The following is a 12,126-nucleotide window of genomic DNA, read 5'->3' on the forward strand; positions in this document are numbered from 1 at the left end:
AGATGGGTGGGTTTCTTTTTTTTTTTTTTTTTTTAAATCCATTCAGCCACTCTACATCTTTTGATTGGGGAATTTAGCCCATTTACATTTAAAGTAATTATTGATAGATATGTGCTTGTTGCCATTTTGTTAATTGCTTTCTGGCTGTTTTTGTTGTTCCTCTCTGTTCCTTTCTTCTCTTGCTCTTTTCCTTTGTATTTTGATTACTTTTTTGTGGTATGCTTATATTCCGTTCTCTTTTACCCTTGTGTATTTACTATAGCTTTTTGCTTTGTGGTTACCATGAGGCTTACATAAAACAACTCATATCCATAACAATCTGTTTTAAAGTTGATAACAAACTTGTTTGATTTCATTGTAGAGCTCAACATTATTACTTTCCCTCCCTCACCTATATTTTATGTTTTTGGTGTGCTGTTTTGCATAATTTTATCTTGTGTATCCCTTAACTAATTATTATAATCATAGGGTTTTTTTTACTACTTTTGTCTTTTAACCTTCATACTTGCTTTATAAGTGATTAATCCACTACCTTTATTATATATTTACCTTTCCAGTGAGATTTATTCTTTCAAATGTTTTCTTGTTACTAATTTTTTTCACCTTAGAGAAGTGTCTTTAACATTTCTTATAAGGCAGTTTTAACTCCTTTAGCTTTTTCTTATCTGGAAAACTTTATCTCTCTTTCACTTCTGAATGATAACTCTGTGAGATAGAGTGTGCTTGGTTGGAAATTTTTTTTTTTCAGCACTTTGAATATATCATGTCAGTCCTTTCTGGCCTGCAAAGTTTCTGCTGAAAAGTCTCCTTATAGTCTTATGGCAGTTCCCTTGTTCATAAAATTGTTTTTCTCTTGATGCTTTTAATATTCTCTCCTTGTCTTTAACTTTTAACATTTAGTTATAATGTGTCTTGGTGTGGGTCTCTTTAGGTTGCTCTTATTTGGAGCTCTCTGTACTTCCTGGATATGGATATCTGTTCCTTTCCCAGGTTAGGAATTTTTCAGCCATTATTTCTTCAAATAAGTTTTCTCTCCCTCTTATCCTTATGGGATTCATATCATGTGAGTGTTAGTCCATTTGATGTTGTCCCATAAGTCCCTTAAGCTGTCTTCATTGATTTTCTTTTTGTTTTGTTGTTTGTTTTGCTGCTTTGATTGGGTGAGTTTCACAGGCTTGTCTTCAAGTTGATTGATTCTTTCTTCTGCTTCATCTAGTCTACTGTTGAACCTCCTCCCCCCACACCTCGCCCTGTGTATATTTCATTTCAGTTCTTGTATTCTTCAGCTCAGTGACTTCTGTTTGGTACTTTCTTATATTTTCCATCTCTTTGTTGAAGTTCTAACTGAGTTAATTCTTCTCCCCAGTTCAGTGAGTATCAGTAGGACTATTACCTTAAACTCTTTATCACGTGTATTACTTTTCTCTGATTTTATGCTTTTTTCCCCCCCTCAGGTTTTATCTTATTCTTTCACTTGGGACATATTCCTCAGTTTCTTTGTTTTGCTTGACTCTCTGTGTTGGTTTCTATATAGTAGGTGAAACAACCACCTCTCCCATTCTTGAAGGAGGGGCCTCTAGTATGAGATGAACTTTGTTATTCAACACTGCCTCAGCTCTTGGTTTTCTCTCCAACCTTTGCGCTTGTCCAAATAGCCTATTTTTAATAGCTCCCAGCAGTTGAGAATGTTCTAAGATCTGTCACTGTCCTAAAGGGGAGGATCTCAGCACCTAGACCCTCAGACATCAGCTTTTATAAGTATGCAAATATGTACAGTCCTGTGGGAGAACAAGTATAAGCCCTGCTTGCCACTAGAGCCAGGTGATCTGGAGGTGTCCCCTGGGCAGGAATCACAAAAGTCAGACCTCCAGATGAATATATTAGCTCTTTTCTGGGTTTTACCAGCAAGCTGGAGTAAGGCAGTGGGAGAGTACCAAGTCTGCCCCTCAGGCCAGAGTTTCAGGACAAGCAAAGAGGCCTTCTTACAGAAAGACTGGGGAGTGTGCCTCAGTTCACTGTCTGCATAGTGCCATGGTGATGGTAGCCTGTCCAGAAACGTCTCTGCCACAGTCCCATAGGATGCAAGAATGCAACCTCCCCGCAGCCACCAGAGCCAGGTGATGAAGAGTGTTCCCTGGGTGATAGCTGCAAAAACTGGGCCACCAGACATAAAATCCAGGACATCAGACATTTGTAATGTTCCCCTCCAGGAGACACTGACATTGTGAAGCATGGCAGAGGGTAAACACGAAGATAAGGCCTGCCCTCTGAGGTGTCTGGAAAGGATTACAGTCAGCCCCCAGACGCATGTTTATTTAGAAGCCTGCCCCTCAGTCCACAGGCATGATGATTAGCTAATAGGCCTTCAGAGAAAGACTGAGCTCCTGGGTCTGTTGTCTCTTGCTGTGCCCCTGTGCCCTAGAGGTGGTAGCTATTTAAGAACTCTTTCTTCATGGGTTATAGTCCTGTGGGACCCACAGGCATAAGCCCTACTGGTCACCAGAACCAGGTGATGTAGAGGGTCCCCTAGATGATACCCACCAAAACTGGGGCACCTTCCTGGAGATACTGGTGCTCTGGAGCACAGCAAAGGGAAAATGCAAAGATGCAGCTTGCATCCCTGGTGAGTATTCCAGCACTCTCCTAGAAGTGTGTGTTAAATTAGGTGTCTGCCCCTCAGGTGAGAGCCTCCTTCATTTTTTAAGTCTGGACACCATACACGGCCTCTTAGCTGGGCCCTGGGGTCCGAGCATGTGAGTTCTTTCAGAGGGCTTTCTCAGATCTCTGCAGTCCTGTGGGTCTCGAGACAGGAACCCTACTGGTTTTCAAAGTTAGATTTTTTAAGGACTCATGTCTCAAGCATATGGGATGCCCGATGTGGGTTTTGAACCCTCAGCTCCTCAGGAAGAAGCTCCAGGTTTTGAGTTCCTTCTGCATTGTGGGTTGCTGCAGCAATGGTGGGGTTTATGGTGGGGTTTCATCCCAGCCTCTTCTACCATCTTTGATGTGTTTTTCTTCTTGTTTGCCCAATGTGTAGTCATCATCCACCCAGACTTTAGGTTTTTTGAAAGGAAATTCTTCTATATATAGCTGTAGGCTCAGTGTGGCTGTGGGAGGAGGTGAGTTCGGGATTTTCTTATGTCACCATCTTGAACTGGGACTTTTGCACAACATTCTGAAAGATAATTTCTTGCAATAACAAACCTGTAGAAATCTTTTTAAAAATTAGTTTAACTGTCATTAATACTAGCACATTGTAAATCATTCAAGTGGTTAAAAAAAAGAAAAAGATATATAGTGAAAAAGAATTCTCGCATCCTAGATTAATTCCCTAGTCTCTTTACCTACAAGGAAACACAGTTGCCAGTGTCTTATATATTTTTCCAGAAATATTCTGAGCATACATTCATGAGAATATATCCCTTTTTTTCTTTTTCACACATGAGATCTTGCTATTTCTATTCTTCCTCACTTTACTCTTTTCATTCAGCAGATTAGCTAGTCTAGATCTACTTCATTCTTTGGTAGCAGCTGCATAGTATCATAATTTAACAGTTTCTTACTGATGGAATTTTTTGTTTGTAAAAGTCTTTGCAGTTAATATGTTATAATAAATATTCTTCACATGTATCTTTACCCATATGTGTGATATGGATAAATTGAAGACTTTTGAACAGGAGAGTGATAATATTAGATAGAGTTAAGGTGACCAGGACAAAACTATTTCTGCATTGGTGTTCATAAACTTTTAGGCTAATTTTGTTCTTTAAGAAGTATGCTGTTTTCCCTGTTAGGTTAGCTCTGCTTCTTCCCCATTGAAACGGATTTTTTATTCTAGTTTATCAGTCATGTAGTACTTGGCATCTTTCTTTCCTTGACTTCTGACTATATGTAGATATTTTACATAGAGTTACTTGATTTTGGTTTGTTACCCTGTTTTATTTTCTCAGTCTGTTACTAATCTGCCTCAGTTACTATCCAGAAATGTCTTAGAAATTTCAGTTAATTGTAATTGTGTTTCTTAGTTAAGCAAAGATTTGGGTCTTTTTGCTTGTTCTTTGGGACCCCTTGCATTTGTAGGTGAAAGGATCAATTAATCAGACATTGTCTCTCTTTTAATCCTTCTAACATTTGTATCCTTTTTAGATATTGTTAATTCTCATCAGTATTTAAATTCACAGACTCTACCTACAGTTTAGTTGATCTGTATATGTTAAATCTTGTTCAAATGTTTCTTTAATATTCTTTTATATCCTTTCTTGTATCTTAGGATAACCTCTTCCTCACAGATAGCTCGTTGCAAAGGAATACTTAATCCTTTGGATGGAAAAGTTTACTCCTTGAATAGATATTTACTGAGCAGTATGAAAATCAGTGCTTTACTCTTGGCTAATTTTCTCATCATCAAGTCTCTTGAGGTATAAATAAAACAAGAGTAAATCTTTAAAGATTTAACAGAAATCTGTAATTTAGAATGACATACATTTGAAGATAGAATGAAGGCAAGTGGTAGGGAGGATGAGGGAAATGAGGAATTAAATTGTTAAATACGTTAATGCAATGTGAAGGTTTTTGGTTGTTGTTTTGTTCTTTTTCATCAAATTGATATGGATTTGAGGGCTAGTTTAATTCAATCCCATCATTTTTCTGGTAAGGAAACTATTATGTAGAGGTATTGTCAGAGACTTGCTCCAGCTCACAGGCTGCAACCAGAGCACCTGACTGCCAGCCCACTTTTGTTTGGGGATGTAATTGCTTGACTGTTTACTGTAGTAGTTAAAAATGTGTCAAGCGGCAAAGGAAATTGATCCTTTTCATATATTCTTGTTTTAAACTACAATGTATTATACTTAATAAGTTGAAATGACTATTTCTGAAAATGTAGGTAAATAAAAATGTTATAAATAGAATCATTTTCCTTCAAAAATATTATACTCAAAATAATTTTGTTCGTTGTCTAATAAGGTATTTCTGCCTCATCTCCTATTTCTCTAAATCCTTTAACAGAAAAATTTTTGTTGCTTATTTTTTGTTTTGCTATGTAATATTTTGAAGTATTGTTTATCCAAATATTCAGTTTCCTGTAAGTTATTTTTTAAATAGTTATATAGGGCTTCCCTGGTGGCGCAGTGGTTGAGAGTCCGCCTGCCGATGCAGGGGACACGGGTTTGTGCCCTGGTCCGGGAAGATCCCATATGCCGCGGAGTGGCTGGGCCCGTGAGCCATGGCCGCTGAGCCTGCGCGTTTGGAGCCTGTGCTCCGCAACGGAAGAGGCCACAACAGTGACAGACCCGCGTACCGCAAAAAAAATAAAAATAAAAATAAATAATAATAAAAAATAATAGTTATATAAAAGCCTTTGTCAGAACTTTGAGAAAATAATTGATTTATAAAGCTGTACTGTTAGTGATCCTGCTAAAGCAAAAGAAGCAGCATAGTGACTGTCTCCTGATATTCTTCGCAATTATTGTTTTTCACGTGAGGTTATATTGTAAGGAAAAGTGAGTGTTCGCCAAATCTACTTTTGTGCCTTGAACTCCCACAGAGAACTTTTGGTATTGTTAGCAAAGATAAAGACATTCTAAGAAAACTCTTTGCAGGAGAAATATCTATTTATATATTTACTTTCTGAATCTTCAGTCTATTCTATAGCTATACTTTTAAAGGATTCATGCAGGTGAAACAGAGGGCAGCTGATCATGTTTATGTTTTGGAGCCAACTTGTCTTGCCCGTCCCTATTTGCACCTGTTCACATTTACACCTAGCAGCTGTCAGTGTTCATAAGCTCTATGTTTACAGAAAAAGGAACATCTGATATGTGTGAATTTGATTAGTATTATCATTAACAACTAATCATTGAATTTTTTTGGCGTGTATAAAATCATCATGCAGGGAAGACGTTGTTTGTGGTAATTCTGATTTTTGTCTGTTCTCAGAATTGTTATAGGTAAATATCATCTCAGTAAAATACAGTAAATTCATGTTACCCAGTGTGCGTGAACATTATGATGTACATTAATTGTATATTATACATGATCAGTTTTAAACAATTAGGACGAAATGTAAAATAATAAACTCTGGCGGTATGCTGATAAAGATAGGTTGAATATAATTTTATCATTTATTGCAGTGGCAATAAATCAGCTTGAAATATCTTCTTATAATAATTATAAAGAACTGCTACTTAACAGAAAGTTTTGGTTGATTGAATTCCGAGTAATACAGTTTTTGATACTTTAGATCAGAATTTCTTAACCTTAGCACTACTAACATTCTGGGCCAGGTAATTATCTCTGTGGGAATGTCCTGTGAATTGTAGGGTGTTTAGCACTATCCCTGCCTGGACTCTTTCTATGTGATACCAGTAGCACCTTCTCAGTTATGACAATCAAAGCTGTTCCCAGACATTGTCAAATGTTTTCCTAGTAGATGAGGGGGTATTACAGCATCACCTCTGGTTAAGAACTACTGCTTCAGACCATGGGAAAGATCTCTAATGGATCAAATCATTTAAAATCCCTTCATCATCACACATTTTTCACCCATTCACATCAACAACTTTTTTTTAACTGTAGTGTTATATGTTAAATTTCAGTTGTAGTAATCTTTACCCTACCTGATTAGCTTTGTAAATAAGAAAATCCTGAAGTTATACATTAGAAAATATCCTCTCATGAATGGCCTTAAGCTAAAAGACATACCTACTAATTGATATTCTCCCACAGGTGAGTGTGTTATGGTGGGGATCATGTTCTTACAGTCTGCTTATTTTTATCTTGTGTCTGGGCTGGTTTTGGCCACAAAGAATTGATTGGATGGTGTTTGTTTGGAACGTGAGATGAAGGTAGTATTCTTAACACACAGAGTCAGAATGAGAGGCTGTTACAGGAGTGCAAGTATCAGATCTGGATGCTTTGGCCAGAACCGAAATCTGGGAATAGGTGGCTCTTGGATACTATTTTTATTTTAATGAATGTATTTTTCTAAGATGGTTTGAATAAATGGATTTCTGCCAACTTTTATGCAGTATGCTTGAATGATGAATAATAACTCATGTGATCACAGAGTAAATTTTTTCAACTCATAATTAATATGTTAACTTTCATTTATATTTGTGCTCCAGGTTTTTTTGAAAGTTTTGAGGTAAAACACCTTGCCATTTGTACTTATACAATTGTGAGGCTTTTTTTTTTACTTGTTTCTTTTATTTTTTTTATTTAAAAAAATTTTTTTTTACATCTTTATTGGAGTATAATTGCTTTACAATGGTGTGTTAGTTTCTGCTTTATAACAAAGTGAATCAGTTATACATATACATATGTTCCCATATCTCTTCCCTCTTGCGTCTCCCTCCCTCCCCCCCTCCCTATCCCACCCCTCCAGGTGGTCACAAAGCACCGAGCTGATCTCCCTGTGCTATGCGGCTACTTTGTGAGGCATTTTTTAAAAATGTTTTTTATTTTATTTATTTATCTTTTGGCTGCATTGGGTCTTCGTTGCTGGGGCTTTTCTCTAGTTGCGGTGAGTGGGGACTACTCTTCATTGCGGTGCGCGGGCTTCTTATTGCGGTGGCTTCTCTTGTTGCGGAGCACGGGCTCTAGGTGCACGGGCTTCAGTAGTTGTGGCACGTGGGCTCAGTAGTTGTGATTCGCTGGCTCTAGAGTGCAGGCTCAGTAGTTGTGGCGCATGGGCTTAGTTGCTCTGCAACATGTGGGTTCTTCCCGGACCAGGGATCGAATCCATGTCCCTGCATTGGCAGACGGATTCTTAACCACTGCGCCACCAGGGAAGTCCCAAGGCATTTATTTTAAATTCTTTATTTTTAAATTTTTATTTGAGTATAGTTGCTTTACAATGTTGTGTTAGCTTCTACTGCACAGCAGAATGAATCAGCCATACATATACATGTATCCCCTCCCTTTTGGATTTCCCTCCCATTTAGGACACCACAGTGCATTAGAGTTCCCTGTGGTATACAGTATGTTTCCAACAGTTGTCTATTTTATACATAGTATCAATAGTGTATATGTGTCAATCCCAATCTCCCTATTTTAAATTCTTATCATAATTTATCTGGGTAAAAAATGTCAAACATGCTATGCATATACATATAACCTATAAATAGATGTGACTCAGAAATATTTACTTGAAATGAATAATCTAAAAATACCTTTTACTGCCACATATACCCATGGATAATTATATGCACAGACATTCACTTATTAAAAACAATTGCTGACAGTTATTGAATGCTAGGTATTCAGAACTTTATATGCATTATCCCATTTAATCTTCCCAGTTATACCTTCATACTACTCATGAGGAAACTGGAAGTTCACTGAAGTTACATAATTTATAAGGTCATAGCTAATAAGGTTCAGATACAGTTTTTAAACCCAGATAACATCTATTATCAAGTGTCTTGCTGATACAATGTAATCTCTTTCTTTATTTCTTCAAGGTCTAAGTTTACACTCTTCAATCCCAATGCATACATATATATATATTATATATATATATATTTTAAGTGCTTACTGTATGCAAGACTTTGTTTTTTCTTTTCTTTACTTTTTATTTTGAAATAATTTTAGACTTAAAAAACAGTTAAAAATGTTATTAATTTATATAACCTAATGTTATTACCTATATATATACCTAATGTTATTAATTTATATAACCATAGTACAATTATTAAAATTAAAAAATCAGAAAATTTACATTGGTACAATGCTATTAACCATAAACTACATATCTTTTATGAATTTTACCAGTTTTTCCATTAATGTCCTTCTTCTGTTCCAAAATCCAATCTGATCCCACATTATTTAGTTGTTGTATCTCCTTAGTCTTCAACCTATGGCAGTTCCTCAGTCTTTCCTTTTCTTTCATGACCTTGATACTTGATGAATACTAGTCAATTATTTTGTATATGGTCTCTCAGTTTGGGTTTGTCTGATGTTTTCTCATGATTCAACGGAGGTTATATGTTATTGGGAAGAATACCACAGAGGTGATATGCTCTTCTAAGCACATCAGAGGATACAGGATATCAATATGTTTTATTATTGGTGATATAGTTTCTCCACTGTGGTGTTTGCCCTTTTTAATTAGTAAATATCTTAAAGGAGATACTTTGAGACTATGCAAATACCTTGTTTCTACTCAGACTTTCACCTACTGCTTTTAGCATCCTTTGGTGCACATGTATTTTAAACTTTCTCCTTTGAATAGTTCTTACAATATGGCAAGCCAATGATTGTTTTGTGAATTATTCACTGTTACAAAGGCATTGCCTTCCTACCTTTTAACTTTCAAGTTGGTGGCTAGGATTCTTTCCAGAGTTAAGCTTAACAGGGAACAATAGTAAATAAAATCTGAATTCAATAATATTTAACTTAAAAAGAAAAACTTGAAAAGCCAATCCTTGTTAATGCAAGCATAAAACAATCTTCATTCTAGAGTAGCAAAGGCTAGAGTGGATTTGTTAAATTTCTTTAAAATGAAAAGAAAGGTATCTATAAGATGAACATGGAATAGTTGACCAAATTTTGAGTTACTAGAACTAAGAAATACCTATTAAAACATGAGAAAAAAAGTTTTAACTTAAGGCCAGTGTAACAAAAAGTACTTTATGTATGAGAGGAATACTGGCTAGAAATATATATCTAAGATTAAAACAGTTGAAATAAAAGAATATATGAATAATGTATATAATAGAACTTCTAAGGAAAATGGCTGCATAAGCCTGTTTTTTAAAAAAGAGGTAAACTTTCCCCACTTAAGTGAACAGCAAGAACCAGAATAAATGAGAAAACTGCACTTTTACTGAAACTGAAAAAGGCCCCCAACCTCATACTACTAGCTCTAGTTCTACTCTTTTGTACTGCCAGGTTTCAATTTTATTTTACCTTTAAACAGTGTTATAACAAAGGAACTATTTGTGCCTTATTTCTATAGAATAGAGTCTTAAAAGTAGATTGGTAGGGCTTCCCTGGTGGCGCAGTTGTTGAGAGTCCACCTGCCGATGCAGGGGACGCGGGTTTGTGCCCCGGTCTGCGAAGATCCCACATGCCGCGGAGCGGCTGGGCCCGTGAGCCATGCATGGCCGCTGAGCCTGCGCATCCGGAGCCTGTGCTCCGCAACGGGAGAGGCCACAACAATGAGAGGCCCACGTACCGCAAAAAAAAAAAAAAAAATTGAGGTATAATTCACATATAACATTATATTAGTTTCAGGTGTACAACATAATGATTCGATATTTGTGTGTATTGTGAAATGAACACCACAAAAAGTTAATATCCATCACCACACAGTTACAAATTGTTTTCCTTGTGATGAAAACTTTTAAGATCTACTCTCTTAGCAACTTTCAAATGTACAATAAAGTATTATTAACAATGGTCACCATGCGGCCCATTACATCCTATGACTTACTTGTTTTATAATTGGAAGTTTGTACCTTTTGACTCCTTCATCCATTTCCATTCTAGATTTTTAATATCAACATAAACTATTACAATAAGACCAATGTAAGGTTGTACCCAAAATAGCTAAGCAAATTAATACAGATGCTTAGAAGTGGTTAAGTCATTATAAATGGATCATACTAAAGACATTTTGAGACCATAGTTCAGACTAGACTCTAGTATAAACTCTAAAATGTATTTGTCTATTTTGGGCAGGACTTACCGTATTGGGGATTACCAGGTCAGATTCATGGATGTTTAAGACCTACAACTATATTGGTATCTGGATTTAGAAGACAGGGTTACAGTTCACTCAGACGTGGTTGTATCTTCTTGATTCATTAAGATAATATGGGTATTATGATGTAAGTGAGTAGACCATGAGATTTAAGAAGAATAAGAAGTTAATATGCTAATTTTCCTAAAGTTATGGCAACACACAGTTTTATCAAGTTACTGTATTCAAATGACTATTATTATTATTTGTGTGTGTGTGTGTGTGTGTGCGTGGTATGCGGGCCTCTCACTGCTGTGGCATCTCCCGTTGCGGAGCACAGGCTCCGGACACGCAGGCTCAGTGGCCATGGCTCACGGGCCCAGCCGCTCTGCGGCATGTGGGATCTTCCCGGACCAGGGCACGAACCCGCGTCCCCTGCATCGGCAGGCGGACTCTCAACCACTGCGCCACCAGGGACGCCCTATTATTTTTTTATATAAGAATATTCTGCAAGTCTATTAGAAGAAAATTTGGTATACTTAACATTAAACTTATTTCATAAACTGGTATTTTAAATTGTATTTTATTTATTTCATATTTTATCTCTCTGAAGAACATGTATTTCTAAACTTATTTCATATTTTAAAAAAGTATTCCTAAAAGTTTGACTTATTTTAAATATATTTAATTCTTTTGCTTAATTCCACTATTTAATACTGTAAATTAACATTTGTCTCCCTCCCATAGATATGGAGTCTGGAGAACGGTTACCGTCCTCAACAGCCTCCTCTGCTACACCAACTTCATCTTCTATACCTTCTGTGGCTTCATCAGTTTCAAAAGGCGGCCTTTCCACTGGAGCTGCTTCACTTAGCTCTACAATCAACCCATGTGGTGAATACCCTTTATTAACTCAATTTTAGAATGCCATCCTTTTACTAATTTGCATTCATAGTGTTTTATTGAACTCTGAATCAAATGTTCTCATTACATCTGTTGATCTGTTGAACAATGGCTAGGTTAAACATTTAGTCTCTGCTTTTTCTGTATTTTATCAGCACACTGGAGTAGCACTGCTTATTCCATGTTTTCTATGATTTTTAGAAGCTTTGAGAGTTTCATTTTAATATCTTCCTTTGACCATTTTAATTAATAAATTAATACATGCAAACTTTTTTAAAAGAATAGACCCATGAGGGAGTGAAGAAATATAAAGGAATCCTTGATGGTAAGATAAGGTCCCAATGCCATGGACCATTTGCCCTAAATTTGCTTCCAATATTCGAAATGACCTTCACCAAACCCCAGCTATCCTAGTTCACAAGATGTATACTAAGGCATATCATTTACCTGATGGAAAATATGTTTAAAGTTTTAAATATTTTGAAAAATATTTTAAGATATTTGACAAATTTTTCTTAAACATGAATGAAGTTTATACT

At 36.3% G+C, this 12,126-nt stretch overlaps 1 protein-coding gene across 21 annotated transcripts in view; it reads left to right on the plus strand.

Moving 5' to 3' along the window:
* Positions 1-12,126, plus strand: part of BAZ2B (bromodomain adjacent to zinc finger domain 2B) — a 378,273-nt gene that overhangs the window by 232,531 nt on the left and 133,616 nt on the right. For 20 of the 21 annotated variants that reach the window (XM_027130377.1, XM_027130323.1, XM_027130316.1 and 17 more), the window contains one exon: positions 11,432-11,578. In XM_027130377.1, the coding sequence (XP_026986178.1) occupies positions 11,434-11,578 (145 nt within the window). In that variant the 5' untranslated portion in view covers positions 11,432-11,433. Of the gene's footprint in view, positions 1-11,431; positions 11,579-12,126 lie in introns of those variants that run through there. The other variant, XM_027130486.1, reaches the window with a different exon arrangement.

This window comes from Aethalodelphis obliquidens, unplaced genomic scaffold, assembly GCF_003676395.1.
Source record: "Aethalodelphis obliquidens isolate GAN/ISIS:26980383/991018 unplaced genomic scaffold, ASM367639v1 scaffold2, whole genome shotgun sequence".
NCBI lineage: Eukaryota > Metazoa > Chordata > Mammalia > Artiodactyla > Delphinidae > Aethalodelphis > Aethalodelphis obliquidens.